The 25309-nt window shown below is 33.2% G+C and overlaps 1 protein-coding gene across 1 annotated transcript in view; it reads right to left on the bottom strand.

Annotated features, from left to right (window-relative positions):
* LOC143238139 (uncharacterized) overlaps positions 1-23953 on the bottom strand; it is a 95093-nt gene extending 71140 nt beyond the window's left edge. The window contains exon 1 of the mRNA XM_076478106.1: positions 23619-23953. Coding sequence (XP_076334221.1) covers positions 23619-23685 — 67 coding nt within the window. The 5' untranslated portion in view covers positions 23686-23953. The remainder of the gene's footprint in view (positions 1-23618) is intronic.
* Positions 23954-25309: the final 1356 nt, after the last annotated feature.

The following is a 25309-nucleotide window of genomic DNA, read 5'->3' on the forward strand; positions in this document are numbered from 1 at the left end:
TAAAATAAGTTCTAAAATCACAGCCGTTGTTGTTTGGTTGTTGTCTTGTGATCCTATTTAATGTTGTGTCTCTTCGGACATAAAACGTGTTTGGTTGTTGTCCCGTAATCCTATTTAATGTTGTGTCTCTTCGCAAATAAAATGTATTTGTTTGTTGCCCTGTGACCCTATTTAATGTTGTGTCTCTTCGGAAATAAAATTGTTTGTTTGTTGCCCTGTGACCCTATTTAATGTTGTGTCTCTTCGGAAATAAAAAAGTTTTGGTTGTTGTCCCGTGATTCTATTTAATGTTGTGTTTCTTTGGAAATAAATGCTATGAGGTGTCACACTTTTCTCTCTGACTACGTGATAAAATCAACATGTTTGAAAACACCGGAATAAACTTCGTCCACTTGTGAAACACTAGTTCAGCTTTAATAGAGTTTATATAAGATAACACTGTCTGTATGAACAAAACATTAATGCATGGACTACATGTCATGATAAGTCAGTATGAGAGAAGTAGAAATGTTTCGAAACTTTTAATTCATTGAAGTATTTATTAAATTTGTAGTAAACACCTTACCCTTTAATATTTTATAATAATAATAATAATATCTATATTATCATGTGTACAGAAAGTGATAGATCTGAAGCACCCATAGGATTTGTATTATCAGTTAACTGTTTTTACTTATATCGATTAGAATACATTGTTTCAACAGTAAATTGTTGTTACTTATAACAATTAGAATACATTGTTTCAACAGTTAACCATTGTTACTTATAACGATTAGAATACATTGTTTCAACAGTTAATTGTTGTTACTTATAACGATTAGAATACATTGTTTCAACAGTTAACCATTGTTACTTATATTGGTAAGAATAGATTATTTCGTCAGTTAACTCCACGGATACCGAATTTTATCATTGTAATTCGAATGACTCTCCAGTAGAACTGTTACAGAAGAAAGAAATTATCCAAGGTATAGCATCGGAACGTGCGCTTGACAACAAACACAGACACTTTGTCGTATTGTTCAATCGAAACAGAGTTCAGTGCTACGGGGAAAAACAATAATCGAAATGTAATTACCATCAAAAGGTGATAAGAAATATATAAAACCTCTGTAGCACAAGAATGTGAGTTAAATACAATGTAAAAATGAAAAACGTTTATTTACCCCATAAGAGCGAAAGGATTTAAGAATATGGATTTCAGAGTTGTTAGCCCCAAGTGGTACAGTAATATGTCTACAGACGTAGAACACAAGAAACCGGGTTTCGATACTTGTGTCGGGCAGAACACAGAGAGCCCATTGTGCAGCTTTTTGCTTAACTTTACAACAAAATAAAAACTTTTCAAAGCTGTTTCTAAACAGAAGATTTATCCCCTCTGTATATTCCCACAGAAATTAGTATTCGTAACTATTAAAAATACACGTGTGGTAACTGAACTAAATCAGTCAATAACCTGCTGCTTATAATGTAAATATATGTATTAATGATAACATTAAACCTAAAACCGGTAGGAGTTGAGATGATGCAGGATCAGGTCTTCAACTCGTGACCCAAAACTGATTTTACTGGCGAGCCTGAAATCTCCAACTGGATCTGTTTGAAAAATCTCTGATGATACTTTGAATATCCCTAGTCACAGTTAGAATACCCCCATTGATAGATGGACTATCATCAGTGATAGAGGGAATATCCCTATGAAGAGATGGAATAGTCCCAGTGATAGATAGAATATCCCGAGTGATAGATGGAATATCCCCAGGAGCTTTGGGTGATATAACCATTACGTGTTTTAATGGTGACAACAAATAGTTGTGACTTTTGAGTCTCTTTGGTTTATATTGTTCTATAGTGCATGTAATGGTGTTGATTTGTATTGTTTTATTGTACATATAATGGCTTTCATTTATATTGTATTACAGTTCGTGTAATGGTTTTGATTTATATTGTTTCATAGTTTATGTAATGGTTTTCATTTATATTGTTCTATAGTGCATGCACTATCAGACAGTATACATGCCCTATAAAACAATATAAATCAAAACCATTAAGTGTACTATAGAACAATATAGATCAAAGTCATTACATGAACTATGAAACAATATAAATCAAAACCATTATGTGCATATTAAAACAACAAAATCAAAGGCATTACATGCACTGAGAAACAATATAATAAAAACCGTTACATGCACTATAATACAATATATAATCAAAACCATTATATGCACAATAAAGTAAGATAAATGAAAACCAATGCACGTACTATAAAACAATATAAATAAAAACTATAGCATGCACTATACAAGAATATAAATCAAAACTATTACATGCATTAAAGAACAATGGTTTTGATTTATATTGTTTCACAGTGTAAGTAATGGTTTTGATTTATAATGTTTCACAGTGCATGTAATTGTTTTGGTTTATATTTTTCACAGTGCATCTAATTGTTTTGTTTTATATAGTTTTACAATACATGTAATTGTTTTGGTTTATATTGTTTTATAGTGAATGTAATGGTTTTGATTTATGTTGTTTCACAGTGTATGTAATTGTTTTAATTTATATTATTTTATAGTGATGTAATGGTTTTGATTTATGTTGTTTCACAGTGTATGTAATTGTTTTGATTTATATTGTTTCACAGTGAATGTAATGGTTTTGATTTATGTTGTTTCACAGTGTATGTAATTGTTTTAATTTATATTATTTTATAGTGAATGTAATGGTTTTGATTTATATTGTTTCACAGTGCATGTAATTGTTTTAATTTATATTATTTTATAGTGAATGTAATGGTTTTGATTTATGTTGTTTCACAGTGTATGTAATTGTTTTGTTTTATATAGTTTTACAGTGCATGTAATTGTTTGGATTGATATTGTTTTATAGACATCTAAGGAAACAACAATATATTTACAATAAATATTGATAGAGTTAGAACTGTTGATATATTTATGTACAATTCATCGCTTCCCAAGATTAAAGGAAGTGTCAGCTCTCACCTCTCTCTACCTCCACATGTACCTAATTAGACCTCGTCCTAATATTGTTACGATAGATCTAATTTTTTTATAAGAGCATTATGTTTTGAGTATGTCACCACCGTAATCAAAGCATTGGTTTAAAATGTTTCTTTGTAGGAGTCACTGATCTATTTATATTGTAATTAACCTATTTTCCACTATATTGTAAAACAGATAATCACATGCATTAGTGACATATATTGTACACCAACACTCACCAGGAAAGTGACTTGCCCGTCCATCACAAAAATGACCACGTGTCTTAAAACTAAGCAGAATTATTGTCTATTATACACCATTGGTTATGAAAGCTACTTTTTTTTTAGTTCATTTCGTTAAAAGCCGTATCTATACAAGCAATATTTTTCCATTGCACAAGAAACGAACTCAGCCAGCACTTAAAAAGACTTCAACGCTTATGTGGAAGAACAAATATTGAAGAATATTCTACTTGTTTCTTCTAGTTCACTCCCGGGAATGACTTCCTTTTTTTATACGTTTTAAGAATTCCGTTTATCAAACGTTCATGGGTTAAATCCATAGACCATTTCAGGGGAAATGGATTTTAAGTTACATTTCTTCAAATAAGCTGATATACGACACATAAGTTTTATTTATAAAAAAGAAGAAAAAAAGTCAAAACCATTTCCTGAAAATACTTTACGAAAGATAATAGCCAGCTTTCACAGCTGACGGAAACTCTGGAACTAAGACTCTACCCTGAAATTCAATGTTTAATTAAAATCGAACTTCGGTCTGTGTTTCAATGATGTAAAATACATTTCATTATAAACCTGTATTGTTGTAGTATATGATATGGTTATTGTTTTCTACGTCCGACTTCAATAAATTCAAATCCTTCACCTCTCTCCTTGTCTATTTTATTGGAGAAACTCATAGAATATTTGTGTAGTTGTGATAACCTCCGCTAAGTGTTCATAGTGTCATTTTTATAGTTTAACGTATAAATATCATTTTCATTCTCTGAAGAGCTCTTATGTTCTCACTCATAACAATTAAAATATATTGTTTTAACAGTTAGCTGTTGTTATTTATATCGATTAGAATATATTGTTTTAACAGTTATCTGTTGTTACTTATATCAATTAAGCCACCGACACGCAATACAGTTACGCCAAGACTGACTGAAGCACAACGCAACAACGCCATTGGTCGCTTGGAAGCAGGCGAATCTCGATCAGATGTTGCCAGAGCTGTGAATGTCCACCCAAGCACCACCACAAGGCTATTGAATCATCATCAACAATATGGATCAACTCGCGACCTCCACGATCTGAAAGACCTCGTGTGACCACGCCCGCACAAGATCGCAACATCCGGTTACGTCACCTTCGGGATAGACCACCACTGCGACGTCTACTGCCTCAACCATACCAGGGCTGCGTAGGATTTCCGATCAGACCGTACGCAACCGTCGACGAGATTCTTAGGCCCCATGTGCAACCCATCATGGTGAACGTCAACGACGTTTTTCAACATGACAACGCCCATCCGCACAGAGCCCGACTCACCACTGTCTTCCTGAGACACCACAACATCAACGTTCTTCCCTGGCCCTCCAGATCATCAGATTTAAATCCCATCGAACATCTTTGAGACGAGTTGGACCGACGTCTGTGACGGCGACAACCTCAACCGCAAACTCTACCTCAGCTTGCAGCAGCTTTGCAGGCTCAGTGGACAGCCATTCCACAGGATGTGATTCGTCATCTCATCGCTTCCATGGGCAGGAGATGCCAAGCAGTTATTGATGCTCACGAGGGGTATACTCGTTATTCACGTTGAGTGACGTTAAACTTCACCTAGTGAGCGTGGACTTCGCCTTTGCAGACTTTGGATGTTCAACAGTGAATGTGCAAAGTTTCACACATGTCATACAGAACTATCCGGAATAAACTTGTTAACAATTTGTCTCATATTTTGCCTTTTGAGTTTCTTTTTCTGAAGAGTATATATTGTTTAAACAGTTAACTGTTGTTACTTATAACGATTAGAATACATTGTTTTAACAGTTAATTGTTGTTACTTATAACGATTTGAATACATAGTTTCAACAGTTAATTGTTGTTAATTATAACGATTAGAATGCATTGTTTCAACAGTTAATTGTAGTTACTTATAACGATTAGAATACATTGTTTCAACTTATATAACGATTAGAATACATTGTTTCAACAGTTAATTGTTGTTACTTATAACGATTTGAATACATTGTTTCAACAGTTAATTGTTGTTACTCATAACGATTTGAATACATAGTTTCAACAGTTAATTGTTGTTACTTATAACGATTAGAATGCATTGTTTCAACAGTTAATTGTAGTTACTTATAAAGATTTGAAAACATAGTTTCAACAGTTAATTGTTGTTACTTATAACGATTTCAATACATAGTTTCAACAGTTAATTGTTGTTATTTATAACAATTTGAATACATAGTTTCAACAGTTAATTGTAGTTACTTATAACGATTAGAATACATTGTTTCAACAGTTAATTGTTGTTACTTATAACGATTGGAATACATTGTTTCAACAGTTAATTGTTGTTACTTATAACGATTAGAATGCATTGTTTCAACAGTTAATTGTTGTTACTTAAAATGATTAGAATACAAGTTTTATATAAGATATCATTATATAACATGTTATTATATAAGATGTTATTGTATAACATGTTATTATATAAGATATTATTATACAACATGTTATTATATAAAATGTTAGTATATATTATTATATAACATGCTATTATATAAGATGTTATTATACAAGATGTTAGTATATAACATGTTATTGTATATGATGTTATTGCTGTCTCATTAAACATAACATGATTTTACTCTAATCAGGTTTTTATATCTTATTATAACCACGTTTTGTTACTTTACTCTGTTCAGGCTGTATTATTTTACTCTAACCAGGTTTTATTATTTTACTATAGTGAGTTTGTATAATATTGCTCTAAGAAATGTCTTGGAATACAATGGCCCATTAACTTTGCATAAAGTTTCATTATTGTGTTACCATAAAGTTATATTGTAATATTAATGCATACAGGCATTATTTTGTTGCTATAAGGAGGCAATTGATAAAATGTCTCGAGTTCATCGGCTTGGATGGCAAGGGCTTCAGATATTACCTGTAGTGACAACAGATGGCAGCAGTGAGACGTAAGTATGAGTTATCACCATTCGTTTACAAATTGTAAATATAATTACACAAGAAAGTGGAGAAGGACTGAATACCGAAGTTGAAAAACAGAAACTGAAATAGAAAATAGTAAACGTAGGAGAATTAGAAAGAATAATAAATTTAAATTTATTTTCCTTAGACAGTTATTCATAATAGATGGCTCATGTGTAGCAGAGATAAGTTTTAGTTTCGGTTTTTAACAATATATCAAGGGTATCTAAACCCATCTTTTAGCCTAATAAGCCTTTATATATATATTTGACACTGAGCTACAAAAACTACATTTAATATTATTTTACAAATTCTAACATAACAAATTTAACTAAATATGGACAGTCACATGTTACGGATGGTCAATACGATTATATGGCGCAGAGACAATAAAAAAAATATGAAAAGCAAAGTTGGAAACATTTGAAGAATTTCGAGTAAAATAATATATCAAAAGAGTATTAAAACAAACAAAAGATTATCTTACAACTATATAGAATAATACAACAAGAAAAGATAGCGAAAGTTAAGATATCAGAGTGCACAAGATGAATAGAAGACATATAGTGTGGGTAACACACTGTAGTCAACTTCTGTGACGAACGTGACTCACAAGTGAATGAATTAAAAAGAAATCATTGTTTCTTTTCTATAAAGTAACACTAGTACTTTGTTTAAGTCTGTTCAGTGTTATCTTATAACAATGAGGAGTCATTGTCTTCTCTGAGATGACGCTATCATTTTACAAGAGAGCTGATATTATTGATTTGTACTACTTCAAAATATGTCTTTTCTTTTGCAAACAATAAAAATTACAAACTTGTTCTCTTTCTTTCGATTTATCCAATAATAATGAAAGCAATAACGACGTCACGACACGCTGGTCATGCATGACACTCATAATTACTGATGATCTGTGTTTTAGTAACTGGAGGAAGAACATCTTATGGTCCAAACACACAGAATGATAAAGGGCCACTTCATCTCAGTACTTACACTGTTCTTTAAAGGATCATTTCGTACAAACACTTACACAGATTGATAAAGGGCCACTTCATCTCGGCACTTACACTGTTCTTTAAAGGATCATTTTGTCCAAACACACAGGTTGACAAAGGGCCACTTCATCTCAGTACTTACACTGTTCTTTAAAGGATCATTTCGTCCAAACACTTACACAGGTTGACAAAGGGCCACTTCATCTCAGTACTTACACTGTTCTTTAAAGGATCATTTCGTACAAACACTTACACAGAATGATAAAGGGCCACTTCATCTCAGTACTTACACTGTTCTTTAAAGGATCATTTCGTCCAAACACTTACACAGATTGATAAAGGGCCACTTCATCTCGGCACTTATACTGTTCTTTAAAGGATCATTTTGTCCAAACACTTACACAGGTTGACAAAGTATCACTTTGTCACTGGTCGATAAAGGATTATAACCTTCGTCGCCTGTTCTCCTGGCAAACTTTTCTTGCACAATATTATCCCAATAATTAAGTAGTTTGAGATGTTTTATAAAAACCTCATGTAGTCGAACGTTGGTAAACTGTAAAACACATTAATATTTACAGGTGTTTTATGTTGAGGCTTATGTAAAGATGTAATGGTTGTTCTTTTAATACATTACCCTTGTCTCAGCATTACAAGTCCGTAAACGTATCGCTTACTTGTCGGGTGGTCAGTTCCAATGTTACTCTCACGAGAAATATACTCTCTAAACAGCGGTGTTTTGTGGAGAAACATAACCGTTTATCAAACACTGTTTTAGACTTCACTCGGACATGAACATTTAATGAAACATGTTTCGATTTTTAATGTGTACATTCAGTTTCTAGCATCATTATACATTCACGACAGTTCGTCTCAACTTGTCTCTATCTAAAGGACAGAACGTCTTATATGGAACTTACTATATCATTTGCTCTTCACTGTATCACATATATATAAAATTAACCTCTACAACTACGCTCACACTGAGATGCATTGAAATTTGGTTGTTTACCATAGTTAGCAAGTAAAAGTGTATTTTAAGTACTTCATCGGGTAAACATTAGCAACATAATTAGGTTTTACCGATAGCTTTTACTTCTGGCACCTGATTGGTCAAAATTATTGTTATAGTACTAACACCATATATTTCTAGACATGTCAGACCCGTTTAATATAATAAAACAATCTCCATCGAATTGCGGAATATCTTTCTTGGATAGAACTTAATATGTATCTAAAACTGGCTGGTATGGGTATTAACGCCTTTACTAATAAAGCAGAGAACAACGTTTTGACCTTCCTGGGTCATCTTCAGATTAACCTGAAGTGCGTTTCTCATCATCAAGATGAACTTAACATGTTTCAGGATCAGAGTGAAAAACTGTGATATTTCTACATCTCAATCTTTAACTTTCACGTGAACACAACACTACATGCTTCCAAATAAAGATGTTAAATATTGATATTGAACAGACTATCAAATTCAAACAGTGCTTAAACTATAATATAGTACAGGGGATATCAGTGAAATAATGACACAGTATAGAGGGGTATTAATGAAGTAGTGACACAATATAGGGAGATGAATGACACAATGTGAGGGGTATTAATGAAGTAATGACACAATGTGAGGGGTATTAATGAAGTAATGACACAATATAGGGGGATGAATGACACAATGTAGGGGGTGTTAATGAAGTAGTGACCCAGTAGAGGGGTGGATTAATGACAAAATATAGAGAATATTAATGAAGTGGTGACATAATATATGGATATTAATAAAGTTGTGGCACAATAAAGGATGGTGAATGACAGTATATAGGACACTAATGAAGTAGTGACACAGTACAGGGATAATAATGAAGTATCAACACAATAAAAGGACATCAAGGATGAAGTGACACAATATATAGGATACTAATGAACTAGTGACACAGTATAGGGATACTTACATGTGAATCTGTAATTAATTTATTAGACAAATGAATTAGATAATACAAACCTGATACAGGCCCACAAGGAGTTGATACACACGTACTAACAATGTGGAATGATATTTAAAGAAACAAAACAAAAACAAAAAATAGATTCAACCAGGATTGTTTGTTTTGTTATTTTATCTGATAGAAATATAAATACCTGGAGACAAATAAAACCCAGACAAGTAACTGATCGGAATAGATAGAATATATCTGTTACAAAGAGAATTTTTTCATCACTGAAAATCTATTTCTGTACCATTACCAACTTTACTCTAAATGTAGACTTCTACACACTGCAAGCTTTTGTCATCGAAAACGTCAAACGTAGCCTACAATTACCCGTGACTGCAGTCTGATAGTAAAGAATGGTTTATATTCGTAATACCAGTACTTAAGACAAAATTAAAACTAGGTGATCATTATTTCCAACTTGATAAATTTGCAGTGTTTGTGATCATATCATCGTGATATTTCCCATCGTTTACATTACTTGAAACAACCTGAGACTTAGTTGTCTAGACGGTTATGCTGAATTGTTATTACCCTGAGATATTCAGTTTATCCCGGAGATAATTCAAGAAATACAAATATCGTCGACCCTGTACCTTCAATCGTATTGATCGGAGCATCAAAACGTGTAGCTATTAATTCATATTTTCGTGTCCCCTGGTGAAGCATCGTTAAGTTTACGGACTGTCCAACTCTAAAACCCGAGGTTCGATTCCCTACGGTGGACACAGCTTTGTTCTGAAACAAACACATTTTTTTTTAATTAATGTGATTCCGACCTAATATTAGATTCTTTGTTGTTAAGTGGAAATTTACAGTGGGCTTATTGTGCTGTGCCAACCACGGGAATCAAACCTGAAATTTTAACGTCAAAAGTATAGAGACCTTGAGCCGCTACCCCTTGGAGCCAAACTGCTTGTATGTATTGTCGTTATGTATATTTATATTTTAACATTTGCTCTTCATAACGAGACAACTCAAACCGAGGAAGACCTGAGTGATACTGATAACCGTCTGGCAGGAGGTAACCACTCTTTGAGAATCAAGGGTCAAAGAACAACCGACATTTCATGGACACGCGGTTTAAGTTGAAGATCGGAAAGTTCTGACAGACATAATGCCGATTACATTAGATAGCACAGCAGTAGAGGCAGATAAAAGACTGTTGGTGCAAGTAATTGGAAGTTATAGCTGAAATAATACCATCCAACTTATATTAATCGGATTATATGTTTTGGGGAAGCGGTCAGAGAGCTTGATTACTGATATGTATTCTACACTTAATGGTCAATCGTATGAAGCGACAAAAAGGATAAAGTAAACGTAGATACAGATATTAGTTATCCAGTTCATATGGTTTAATAGCCAGCACTTTAGGTTTAATAGCTAATCGTTTAAGTTTTGTAAGCAGTAGTTTAGGCTGAGTAGTCAGTAGTTTAGGTTTAATAGCTAGTAGTTTAGTAAGCAGTAGTTTCGGTTTAATAGCTAGTAGTTTAGTAAGCAGTAGTTTAGGCTGAGTAGTCAGTAGTTTAGGTTTAATAGCTAGTAGTTTATTAAGCAGTAGTTTAGGTTTAATAGTTAGTAGTTTAGGTTTACTAGCTAGTAGTTTAGGTTTAGTAAGCATTATTTTAGGTTTAGTAGCCAGTATTTTACGTTTAATAGCCAGGATTTTAGGTTTAGTAACCAGTAAGTAGGTTAGGTTTAGTAGCTAGTAGTGTAGGTTTAGTGACCAGTAAGTTAGGTTTAGTAGCTAGTAGTGTAGATTGAGTGACTAGTAGGTTAGATTTAGTAGCTAGTAGTGTAGGTTTAGTAACCAGTAGGTTAGGTTTAGTAGCTAGTAGTGTAGGTTTAGCAACCACCAGGTTAGGTTAGTAGCCTAGTAGTGTAGCCAGCAACCAGCAGGTTTAGTAACCAGCAGGTTAGCAACCAGGTTTAGTTTAGCTAGTAGTGTAGGTTTAGTAACCAGCAGGTTAGGTTTAGCAGCCAGTAATGTAGGTTTAGCAACCAGCAGGTTAGGTTTAGTAGCCAGTAGTGTAGGTTTAGCAACCAGTAGGTTAGGTTTAGTAGCTAGTAGTGTAGGTTTAGTAACCAGTAGGTTAGGTTTAGTAGCTAGTAGTGTAGGTTTAGTAACCAGTAGGTTAGGTTTAGTAGCTAGTAGTGTAGGTTTAGCAACCAGTAGGTTAGGTTTAGTAGCTAGTGGTGTAGGTTTAGTGACCAGTAGGTTAGGTTTAGTTGCTAGTAGTGTAGGTTTTGGTAACCAGCAGGTTAGGTTTAGTAGCTAGTAGTGTAGGTTTAGTGACCAGTTGTTCAGATTTCACATCTTTTTTGGTAGAAAAAGTAACATATTTTTACTGTTTAAATGTGTCTTCAGGTAACACGTTTTCACTGCTAAGGAAGTGTAAGTGTAAATTGTTACACATTTATTATACACATCTATGACTAATTGCGAGTGGTTTAATATCAGGCTGCTGTCCACAGCTGATAGCTAGGAGATTTAGAAACAGTCGAAAGACATAAAACGATGAAATAATATAGCATAACATAATATGTTTGCATTGATATTTTTTGTATTCCAGTTAGCCGGAAGAGACGAGTGCCACTGAAGATACGTTTGTAAACATTAATGTACTCAACTATATTTAGTTGTATGTGTTATAAATTAAACAAAATAAGGCTCTAATGGTACACAATATTACTGTTTGATAGTCTGTTTACTTGCTTGTTTCCGGTATCAAAGGCACAGTAGTAATATGGACCAAAGTATCTGATAGGAAGTCTGACCGTTTTGTATGCAGAGAATTTTACGTTTCTAAACACATCAAAATAGAGTCAACTCGAAAATAAAATGAAGGTTTTGTTTCCGTTTACAGAATACAACATTGATGAATACAGCCGAGTTATCAGAAGAAAGACTGGGTACTGTTACAGTTTTCTTGAGTTCAGACTGGAATATTGGTAGAGTTTTCATTACTACAGACTAGCGTATTGGTTCAGCTTTTATTACTACAGACTAGGATATTGGTAGAGTTTTTACACTAGTACAGACAGGGATATTGGTACAGTTTCCATGGGATTAGTCATATAAACAATATATAACAAAACAGTCATGTTATACTAATGGAATTGGTTTTGTTACACACGTTTTTAAAATGCTGTGAAGTTACTAAAACAATTTCTGTTTTTCAAACAGATTACAGTTTGTGAAACGCCTGTTTCATAGTCTTGTAGAAATTCAAGTGCTAACTGAGAAGTTTGAACAGTTTCATGGTACTGTCAGCTAGCTACTCCACTAAATTGGTGTCGGAAAGGAAAAAATATAAACTTTGTTATATATGTTTGTTATAACCCTAACAAACAACTGTCATAGGCGAAGAAGAAAGACAGACCTGTTTGTTGGAAACAGTTTTTAGGATAAGTAAGTTCCAGATCTTAAGTTACAGATACATAACTAATCATTTTAACAAACCAGTTATTGTAAGTGTAGATTATAGGCTTAACAAACCAGTTATTGTAAATGTAGATTATAGGCTTAACAAACCAGTTATTGTAAGTGTAGATTATAGGGTTAATAAGCCAGTTATTGTAAGTGTAGATGACAGGGTTAACAAACCTGTTATTCTAAGTGTAGATTAAAGGGTTAATAAGCCAGTTATTGTAAGTGTAGATTATAGGCTTAACAAACCAGTTATTGTAAGTGTAGATTATAGGGTTAATAAACCAGTTATTAAAAATATATATTATTGGGTTAATAATCTAGTCAATGTAAGTTTAGATAATAGAGTTCATAAACCATTCATAGTAAGTTTAGATTATAGGGATAACAAACAAATCGTTTTATGTTTAGATTATAGGGATAACAAACAAATCGTTTTAAGTTTAGATTATAGGGATAACAAACAAATCGTTTTAAGTTTAGATTATAGGGATAACAAACAAATCGTTTTAAGTTTAGATTATAGGGATAACAAACAAATCGTTTTAAGTTTAGATTGTTGAGTAAAAACCAATCATCGTATGTTTAGATTATGGATTTAACAAACAATTTAATATAAGTTTAGATTATAAGAATTCTCAAACCAATCATTGTAGGTTTAGATTATGGATTTAACAAACAATTTAATATAAGTTTAGATTATAAGAATTCACAAACCAATCATCGTATGTTTAGATTATGGACTTAAGAAACAGTTCCCCATGAAGTGTTGTTCAATGATACAACGTAAGTACATTAACACAAACGTAAGTCAAGTTTTATTGGCCACAGTGAACGTATGCTGACAGCATCTTCATCAAACTCAATCAGAATGATGAAATCTGAAATCATATTATGGTAGAAATACAAATAAATCTAATACTAGTGTATATATATATATGGAAATACAAATAAACCTGATACTACTGTGTATATATATACAGAAACACAAATAAACCTGATACTAGTTTGTATATATATATAGAAATACAAATAAATCTAATACTAGTGTATATATATATATGGAAATACAAATAAACCTGATACTACTGTGTATATATATACAGAAACACAAATAAACCTGATACTAGTTTGTATATATATATAGAAATACAAATAAACCTGATACTAGTGTGTATATATATATAAAAATACAAATAAACATGATACTAGTGTATATATATATATATACAAATAAACCTGATACTAGTGTGTATATATATATAGAAACACAAATAAACCTGATACTAGTTTGTATATATATATAGAAATACAAATAAACCTGATACTAGTGTATATATATATATAGAAATACAAATAAACATGATACTAGTGTATATATATATATACAAATAAACCTGATACTAGTGTGTATATATATATAGAAATACAAATAAACCTGATACTAGTGTGTATATATATATAGAAACGACACATAAGTGAGAACAATAATGTGTCTTCTAAAGTGAAGAATAATATTTTGAACCGTTTGTGATAGCACAAAACTACGCAATAGACTATCAGTCATGAGGGATCAAACCCCTAACTACTAGGAGGACTTCGTTTTACTTACTGATCTTATGAATAAATTGTCACAAAAATATCAAATATTATTAGTGTTTCGTGTACATTTTTATACAGTGCAAATAAACAATAATATAGTTTCTTATTGAGAGGTCCACTAAATAAAGTTGAAAGTATCAATAAAGTTTGACTATCTTATTTGACTCGACAAGTTGAACGATACGACAATAATAATATAACATAATAATACACCTGTCTTCTTCTTTGGGAAAGGACAGAAATTAATAATAAAAGGTGGTATTAGCTTGCGATGTCAATTATTGTAAACCTTATACATACAGACCTCCAGAAGCTCACGTGTCTTGTATGTTTCACGTGGCGTAGCTACATCTTGTGTATTGATGGTTAGTGACCAGAATAGTGACGATGGCTAGTGATGGGGATATTGTTGATGGTAAGTGACTGGGATGGTGTTAATGGTTAGTGACCAGGATGGTGATGATGACTAGTGATGGGGATGGTGTTTATGGTTAGTGACCAGGATGGTGATGATAGCTGGTGACCAGGATGGTGATGATGGCTAGTGACTGGGATGGTGTTGATGGCTAGTGACCGGAATGGTGTTGATGGTTAGTGGCTGGGATGGTGTTAATGGTTAGTGACCAGGATAGTGATAATGGCTAGTGACCGAGATGATGTTGATGGTTAGTGACCAGGATGGTGATGATGGCCAGTGACCGGGATGGTGTTAATGGTTAGTGACCAGTATGGTGATGATGGCTAATGACCGGGATGGTGTTGATGGTTAGTGACCAGAATGGTGATGATGGCTAGTGACTGAGATGGTGTTGATGGTTAGTGACCAGGATGGTGATGATAGCTAGTGACCGGGATGGTGTTAATGGTTAATGACCAGAATGGTGATGATGGCTAGTGACCGGGATGGTGTTGATGGTTAGTGACCAGAATGGTGATGATGGCTAGTGATGGGGATGGTGTTAATGGTTAGTGACCAGGATGGTGATGATGGCTAGTGACTGAGATGGTTTGGATGGCAGAATTAGAATTACGTCTGTTTAACAGCTTACGATGAGATGGACTAGAAAATGTAGAGTTGAAGTATCAACCCAGAAACACATATCTGTCATCCTGAGAATTCTTATCTAACTAACTTAATACGTACATTGATCTTGTGGCTATCAGATATCAACCGTAGGTATTGAGAGCAGCATCTACTGAATAAAAACATATAAAACTAGGTAATTTATCATTTCAGAAGCAAAGGCTATCATAAAACTTAATATACTAAATAATTTGGATCGGAAGCCAGAACAAGGCGAGTAAAATAAGCCTTCTGTGTCCGGCTATATGGTAAGACTAAGTCAGCTAAGCCTGAATATCCCTCTTAAAACGTTGTAATACTTAGCTGATGTTAACCAATCTAATGAGACATTTACAGACTGATAGACACGCGTACCTTTCTAACATATAACCTATTAATTATAGCTACGATTAGCTAAATACGGTGATACGGACAGTGTTAATTGCCAGCTACACTTCGTTGTATACATATGTGATATGTGAGAAAATAATTCATTTTTACACTTTCTTTAGTTATATAGGAAGTTAAGATGTTTTCATCAGATTTATCTCCAGTTTTTATTTTTGTATCAGATGTCGTTTCTTCTGCCTGCAAAAGTACAGAGAACATCCCTTCTTTTGGCCGAGAAGACAACATCGGTATGTTTCAGATAATACCAGGAGAGAGTGAGTGGTCTCTGGTAAAATCTTTGCAAGACAAATAACGAAAGGTTTTGTGCAATGATGAAACTTTGTTTTAAAGGAATTCTATTTGACTCTGCAGGAGTCATCTTCAGATAACACAAAACTGCATATGTAGTCACTGATTCAATAGTGTCCATACAAACTCTAGTAAAAACAGATGTCACAATCCAACTTGTGTATTTCACATGCAACTTAAGGACGTTCGAGTTTTCAGATTCAAATATCCCAGTCTAAAGTTATTACAAAAAGACAAAATATTTGCTAGAAAGGAGAACGTAACATCGTGTCGCAGGATATAACACACTGTATGAACATAACCAACCTCTCCATAGTGCACGTATTTATGTATAGGGCAAAGCAAAATTTGCTATACTGTTGATACTACACACTAAATATAAAATAATTTAACAAAGGCAAGTACCATAAATGTAACCATTGTTTATTGGTAAGTAATGTTAAAAAAAGGCCCGCCATGGCCAGGTGGGTTAAGGTGTCCGACTCGTAATCTGAGGGTCACGGGTTCGAATCTCTGTCGCACCAATCATGCTCGTCCTTTCAGCCATTATAATATGACGGTCAATTCCACTATTCGTTGGTAAAAGAGTAGTCCACGAGTTGGCAGTGGTGGTGATGACTAGCTGCTTTCCCTCTGGTCTTACACTGCTAAATTATGGACGGCTAGCGCAGATAACACTCGTGTAGCTTTGCGCGAAATTCAAAAACAAACAAAATGTTCAAAACTAAGTTTGAAATAGATCAGCTGTGTAGTTTTCCTGTCCCTATACAAATGTTAAAGTCTTACTTCAATGAGGTGTAAGTTTGATTAACATTGGAAAAAGCTATTACGTAAACCAGAAGCCAATCCAATATTTTATCATATGTTTATATTAAGAAAAAAATCTCTGAGATTTTCAAGAAACGATATCATTTCTATTCTAAAGGAATTGTAGTGAAAATATACGTAGAACATTTGTTATTTATGACTGAAGTCCTTTCTTTGTTTTGTTTTTCATCCTGTATTTTTTTTTCCTTGCGTAAACTGCTCACATCAGTATTTTTAATAAAACCTGCAAGCGCGAAGCATTCAATAGCACGAAAATTGATAAAAAAAAAACGCAGAAAAATCTATGTATGAAAACAGAAAAGAAAGAAACTATTCAGCGAAATGTATCTCATTATTTTTCCACTCAACAAGAGAAGACATCGGAAGCAGGACAGAATTTCTCTGGTCATTTGTCACCTACGAAGAAACGTTTTGTTCGTTCACTGCCTTCCCCCGTCCTACAAGACGTAACACTAGGGCCTGAAAATATTGATCTAAATCTTTCTCTCTACTTTGGGTAAGTCAAGGAGAAACTATTTAAATAAGGAAACTAATAGATCGCTTGCGTTTTATTATGATTAACGAAGTTTTTCTGAACGTTAACCAATACAAGTATACGTTTGAGAGAAAAGCCACTTTGGGCTAGCTGGTGTGTTGGTGCTACACATTTTAACACTGTAACTTTGAAACTTACTGTTGTACATCGAGGAACTATATACATACAATGACACCAATTGGATCTATATTAAATTAACATGCTAATAAGTCCGACTAGCGAGTCTACAAAGTAACTAAACCCGCCTTACTGTTATATAAATCTAATCAAAAACATCTTAGATGTGAAACATAGAGCGGCCAACAAAGGACTGAAGGTATACTTCTCGAGAAAACTTGGGCTAGATATTGCTAATATAATTTGCTAGGCCTAACCAATATTTATGTATCTGCACGTGCTTTCATTCTATATTTTTGCTGCTCAATCGTCATTAATCCGAATAACAAAACCTAAAACCACTCACCTTTACTACTAGGTGGAGCTGTAGTAAATGTGTTAGACCAATAACTCTTGTGACTTGCTGAGTATATTAAACTTGAGAGGATTTTGCTGAGTGAGTTTACATGTTTCATATATTTACACCAAATGAAACTCGTCAGTGCAGATTTTAAAGATATATCAGCGTACGAAATTTCAAATAAAAACCCATGACAGTAAAATATATATTTCTATCAAATAAAGTTTCCATTCTCGCAATGACAATTTGAAAAAAAAAAAGGAAGAAAATCCAAACATATTTTGTGATTTAATATTTTGTGTATTTCTTAATGGTTTGCTTCAAAATTTGGCAGGTGAAGCAACGATCTAATAGATAACATCCGCTGATGATATGTTGTAATTGGGATTATCACAGTTCGAGATATAGAATTTGGAATATCACTAAACCATCACATCGGTTAATAACACACAGTGTACCCTGCAGGTTGGTTTGTTTACATGAAACTGTGTGTCTTAATAAAATTAGTTACATGTTACCTACCACGGTTAATAACACACAGTGTACCCTGCAGGTTGGTTTGTTTACATGACACTGTGTGTCTTAATAAAATTAGTTACATGTTACCTACCACGGTTAATAACACACAGTGTACCCTGCAGGTTGATTTGTTTACATGACACTGTGTGTCTTAATAAAATTAGTTACATGTTACCTACCACACCTTTACATAATTATAAGAAACAGTAAACCTTTGTGAGGAATAAATACGTTACGCACACGAGCATTCTCATTGTCTTATAATTTTCCGGAAACACGTTTAGTGACAAAATTAGAGCAACATACAGGAATTCATATAATTGTTACCTGCTATCTATAATCTACTAAACATACTTCAGAAATTCACGAAACAACTTGATGGATAGAAAATAAACAGCAAGGACCCAGCCTACGTGTATTGCTTGGAAACTAGACTAGTGATCAAAGCTTGCCACGTGCTACGAATGAAACTGATTACCCACGTGTATGTTAATACAGTGGTGGAAACTGATAGTTCCTACGAGCGTGCTTATGATCACAAACACCTATAAATACTTAAGAGTTACGAGTCTCTTATGACTTTTATGCAAAAATTGTTTACAGCTGAAAGTTCCAGGAAGAAGAAATCCTGAATGAGTAAAATTACAAATTGTTAACGAAATACTCTCGTGGTAATTATAAGTAAAGCAGAAATTTCTGATAAGAGTTTCCCCGTTAGTACAGCGGTATGTCTACGAATTTACAACGCTAAAATCAGGGGTTCGATTCCCTCGGTGAGCTCAGCAGATAGCCCCGTGTGGCTTTACTATAAGAAAACACACTGACAAGAGTATTAATATTTTGTACAAGATGCATTACGTACAATGAATCCAAAGAAATCTGAAGTAACTGTCATCAGGAAGTGGTATTTATTGAAACCGGAAGTAGTCAGAATAAAAAAAACACCAAACAACTACGTACAAAAAAGGGGTGTGTGAAATATAAAACCACAACTATTTTGTTTGAAACAATTCAAGTGGGGAAACATATTCTCAGACGTTTATATCTTCAATTAAAAAAGTTTAGAAAAATCTAATATATCACTTACAAGAAATCTGTTTACAATAGGTTTATGACATTATTACAGTCACTGTCTGTCACAATATAAAAAAATAAACACCGTAGTTTAAAACTTTCTCACTGTCACTGTCTCTCACAGTATAATATAATAAACACATAATTTAAAAGCTTTCTTACAGTCACTCTCTTTCTCAACATAATATAATAAACACAATACTACTAAAACATTCTTACAGTCACTGTCTGAGACAATATAATATAATAAACACCACAGTTCTAAAACTTTCTTACAGTCACTGTCTGTGCCATTATAGTATAATAAACATCACAGTTTTAAAACATTCTTAGAGTCACTGCCTGTGACAATATAATATAATAAACACAATAGTCCTGAAACATTCTTAGAGTCACTGCCTGTGACAATATAATATAATAAACACAATAGTTATAAAACATTTATACAGTCAGTGTCTGTGAGAATATAATATAATAAATACCATAGTATAAAAACTTTCTTACAGTCACTGTTTCTCACAGTGTAATATAATAAACACAACATTACTAAAACATTCTTACAGACACTGTCTGAGACAATATAATATAATAAATACCTTAGTTCTAAAACATCCTTACTGTCACTAGTGTGACAATATAATTTAATAAACACCACAATTCTAAAACATTCATACAGTCACTGTCTGTGATATTATAATATAATAAACTCCATAGTTCGAAAACATTCTTACAGTCACTAGTATGAGAATATAATATAATAAACACTACAGTTCTAAAACATTCTTATAGCCACTATCTGTCAGAGTATAATATTATAAACACCACAGTTCTAAAACATTCTTACAGTCACTAGTATGAGAATATAATATGATAAACACTACAGTTCTAAAACATTCTTATAGCCACTATCTGTCAGAGTATAATATTATAAACACCACAGTTCTAAAACATTCTTGAAAAACACTGCCTGTGACAATATAATATAATAAACACCACAATTCTAAGACACTCTTATTGTCACTGTCTGTGACAACGTAATAAACTCCATAATTTTAAAACATTCTTACAGTCTTATTTCGGCTAGAACTACATAAATAAAGATTATGTAACCACTGAAAATGTTTTGTTGTAGCTTTTGAAACAATTACGAGTAAGTAGTCAATTTGTATTGTTACAACACTATACAGCACCATAAAGTTCAGGCTACCTTTGAAGATATATTGTTGTAGCAGTTGAAGAGGAAACATTTTTTTGCCGTAAATGAAACTGCTTTTCTGTTGCCATCCATTCGATGTTATACTTTGTATAACATTTTTACAATTTGTAATATTGTAGATAATTATAATTTTTTTTTTTTGCTTTGTACAGTGTATCTGAATATTATGTTGTTACTATCTTAGTAAGGCATACAAGAATATGTATATACAGAACTTGTATAAATGAATGTAGAATACATATAAACATCGGTTTTACACAGTTCCATTAGAACAATATCTAGTTACTTCATTAAAAAATATAGAATGTTTTATAAGTTTGGTTTTAACTCTGTTTACAAAATAATGAATTACTATTTTAACATCACAGTATAAGTAGGCTTACCATAGGAAGATGTCACAAATACTCAAACCTAAAGTTAGGCTTAACCGACTTATTCTACATTCACAAATACTCAAAAGTAAAGTTAGGCTTAACCGAGTTATCTTATGCTCGCAAATACTCAAACTAAAGTTAGACTTAACCGAGTTATTTTATACTCACAAATACTCAAAAATAAAGTTGGACTTAACCGAATTACCTTACACTAAAAAATTCTCAAAACTGAAGTTAAGCTTAATCGAGTTATTTTATACTCACAAATACTCAAAACTAAAATTAATTTTAACCGAGTTATTTTATACTCACAAATACTCAAAACTAAAGTTAATTTTAACCGAGTTATTTTATGCTCGCAAATACTCAAAACTAAAGTTAGACTTAATCGAGTTATTTTAATCTCACAAATACTCAAAAGTAAAGTTAGTCTTAACCGAGTTATTTTAATCTCACATACTCAAAAGTAAAGTTAGCCTTAGCCGAGTTATTTTATGCTCACAAATAATCAAAAGTAAAGTTAGGCTTACGCGAGTTATTTTATGTTCACAAATACTCAAAACTACAGTTGGGCTGAACCGACTTATTTTATGCTCGCAAATTCTCAAAACTAAAGTTAGGCTTAACCGACTTATTTTATGCTCGCAAATTCTCAAAACTAAAGTTAGGCTTAACCGAGTTATTTTATACTCAAAACTAAAATTAGGCTTAACCGAATTATTTTATACTCCCAAATTCTAACACTAAATTCTGGGATAACTGGCATTTTATATGAACATCTAGGTTTTTGGAGTCTGATTATATTTAAACTCGTGGGCCCGGCATGGCCTAGCGCATTAAGGCATGCGCTTCGTAATCTGAGGTTCGCGGGTTCGCGCCCGAGTCGCGCCAAACATGCTCGCCCTCCCAGCCGTGGGGGCGTTATAATGTGACGGTCAATCCCACTATTCGTTGGTAAAAGAGTAGCCCAAGAGTTGGCGGTGGGTGGTGATGACTAGCTGCCTTCCCTCTAGTCTTACACTGCTAAATTAGGGACGGCTAGCACAGATAGCCCTCGAGTAGCTTTGTGCGAAATTCCAAAAACAAACAAAATATTTAAACTATTATTCACTCTCTCCCAGTAGGTGTGAAGTGTTGATTCTCTGTCTGATAATGGAGATCACTGTTTTAACAACAAAGTATCAGATTGTGTATAGTTGCCGTCCCTGGGGAAGGAGTTCTCACTGTTGCTGAATATATCTAAAAAGACAACATAATAAGCAAAGCATATATTAAGCCAGTCCTTCCAAGGTAGGAAATGTGACCGATACCGCTCGTTTTCCGTGCTACACGTTCTGGTAAACCCAACAAAAAGTGGTTCGAAACGACTTATTTATGACCTTGATGAACAAATGGAATATTTTTTCATAGTAAAATATACAATATAGGACGAAAATGTATGCAGGTATTGAGGGGATGGTTATATCAGATAAAGTTGTTTTTAACATAATTGTAAGTTTCATAAATACATCGTTTATTCGTGGTGTGTCGCCAATAAAGACTTAACTGTTGTCGTAAGTAAATGATACATCTGTGAAACGTACAATCGCCTCAATTCTGTAATCAGGAAGTTTCACCAAGTACCGATGGTTTCAAATACCATTTATATATTTAAAACCATCAACCCTCAAAGCAGACTCTTTCTTGGAAAACTAAACAATGAAAAAACTTTTTTGACGTGTTCGAAGTTTTTGGCTTATGTTTTTGTGTGTTTCATCAGCTGAGTATCCAATTTTGTTAACAACAGTTTCGGCAGTAATCCCAATAATATATCACGACGTTCGACTAACGTTCCAGGTTTAGGTGAGTTACTTTAACACTGCTCGAGTTTTATTAAGTTGCAGCTGGTGTCATTTTCATTGTGAATTTGTATTCTTTATCAACTGATCGTTGTAAATGTTGTATCAACTGATATTTGTAAATGTTGTATCAACTGATATTTGTAAATGTTGTATCAACTGATAGTTGTAAATGTTGTAACTCTCTATTTTCTGTTATTTCTCCACACATCAAAACTTACTTCCTGGAATATTTATTGATGTATAGGAAGCATCTTTGGGTTGTTTATTGACCCGGGTTATTTCAGGCAGTTCTAACACAAATCTTCACACTGATATATTATAATACTCGGATAATTGTAACTAATTACTTAAAACATTCAATATTCACATTGTTTTTAAACTTTCTGATTGGTAGATAAACAGGTGGTGATTGATTCTGTGTATTTATTGTACATATTTTCGTCATAAAAATTCGTTTATTGCTAAAGAAATCATCGATCGAAAATCAGATATATAGATATCTGCAATCTATATATGTACAACATGATTAGTTAATTTTAGATCCGTGTAATCTATATATGTGTAACATGATTAGATAATGTTACATATCCTCTATCTATACATGTGTAAGATGATTAGGTAATGTTGCATATCCTCTATCAATACATGTGTAACATGATTAGTTAATGTATTTGATATTTACTAGTGCATTTTCAATTGTATTAATAAACTATTTCTTTATCTAAGTCATTTGTTCAAGACGAACGTACTTACCTTCTGCAAACACTACCCCAAGTCCTACAAAGAGTACTAGACCTGTGCATGTCGCCCTTCCGACCATCGTGTTCTTGGAACGTTTAAGTAAAACAACTGGTTTACTGAACTTGTCGCAAACTTCAATAAAAACGTGAATCAGAACCACTGTCTTTGTATCATCGTACAAATATCAACACCGCAATGTTCGATATCGTACAAACATCGGATATTAAGTTCGACTGCGAACAGACCGTTCGTCTTCGCGACAAATGTGCGTTTAGACGCTCTTTGCTTTTATGAGACTACGACCGCTCCAGTCGGCCACCTCGCTGTCCTTTAGTTCAGCAACTTTTAACCGCCTGCGCTGCACTCTGATGAAGAAGCACCCTTAGTTCACGCATGCGTGGTTTTGAAAGCACCTATCGCCTTTAGTTTCGTCCTGACCTTTCTCTCTCTCTTTTTTTTTTTTTTATTGACAACTGTGGCGAGAAATTGAAAAATACCTCATAAGCTGTTACAAGTTTTGTTGTTTCTTGGAAAAAAAAGTCAAATAAGTAACTTGCTTTTCGGCTGTACTAAATCAACGTACATCTTGTAAGATGTCAAATTGAAAATGGATTGTAAAATGTATCTAGGTGTGTGGAGTATATACTGCTGGTTTACATTTACATCAGATTTTTAAGACACAAAGACAGTAATTTAAGTAGTGACGAAACTAGTGATTCATTAACTTCAGCTGTTCTGTTACTAAGTGAAAAATATGTTGTTGTGACCGTGAAAGAATCAATACAAACACCGTACGAAATCAAAGTGAAACAAGAACAACTGTGAATTAAGAAACTACGTTAAATATCTCATCTAAAACTGGTTCTGGGCAAAAAAAAAAGAACAACCACAAGTAATTAATCTTCACGAGAGAACATTGGTTAAAATTAAATATTTTTAAATTTATTTCTAATTAATGCCAGTCTAGTCTTTGAATATGATATACAGTAATTAACCCTACAGCTTAAAAGTACGAATCATTTCACGTCAGAACTGAAACCGAAACCTTCATTGATGATGTTTTCTTCATAGAAAATCCCTCTAAGAAAGTACTGTTTCGTGGTGTGTTAATAACAACTTTGGTTAGATATACTTGATCAAAAAACACACAACACGCTTATACTTGATAAACCAACACAAAACCTTTATACTTAATGAAAAATACGGCATATTTATATTCCGTTAAAAAACACAACGCCTTAACACTTGATTAAACAAAAACACCTTTATACTTCATTAATCACATACACCAATTGCTGTCTGCTACACTAGTTTTATATAAGATACTCTACAAACACCAACTGCTATCTGCTATACTAGTATTTATATAAGTTACTCTACATACACAAGGTGCTGTCTCCTATACTAGTATTTATATAAGATACTCTACAAACACAAGGTGCTGTCTGCTATACTAGTATTTATATAAGATACTCTACAAACACCAACTGCTGTCTGTTATACTAGTATTTATATAAGATACTCTACAAACACAAGGTGCTGTCTGTTATACTAGTATTTATATAAGATACTCTACAAACACCAACTGCTGTCTGTTATACTAGTATTTATATAAGTTACTCTACAAACACAAGGTGCTATCTGCTATACTAGTATTTATAGAAGTTACTCTACAAACACAAGGTGCTGTCTGCTACACTACT

This window comes from Tachypleus tridentatus, chromosome 13, assembly GCF_004210375.1.
Source record: "Tachypleus tridentatus isolate NWPU-2018 chromosome 13, ASM421037v1, whole genome shotgun sequence".
Lineage (NCBI taxonomy): Eukaryota > Metazoa > Arthropoda > Merostomata > Xiphosura > Limulidae > Tachypleus > Tachypleus tridentatus.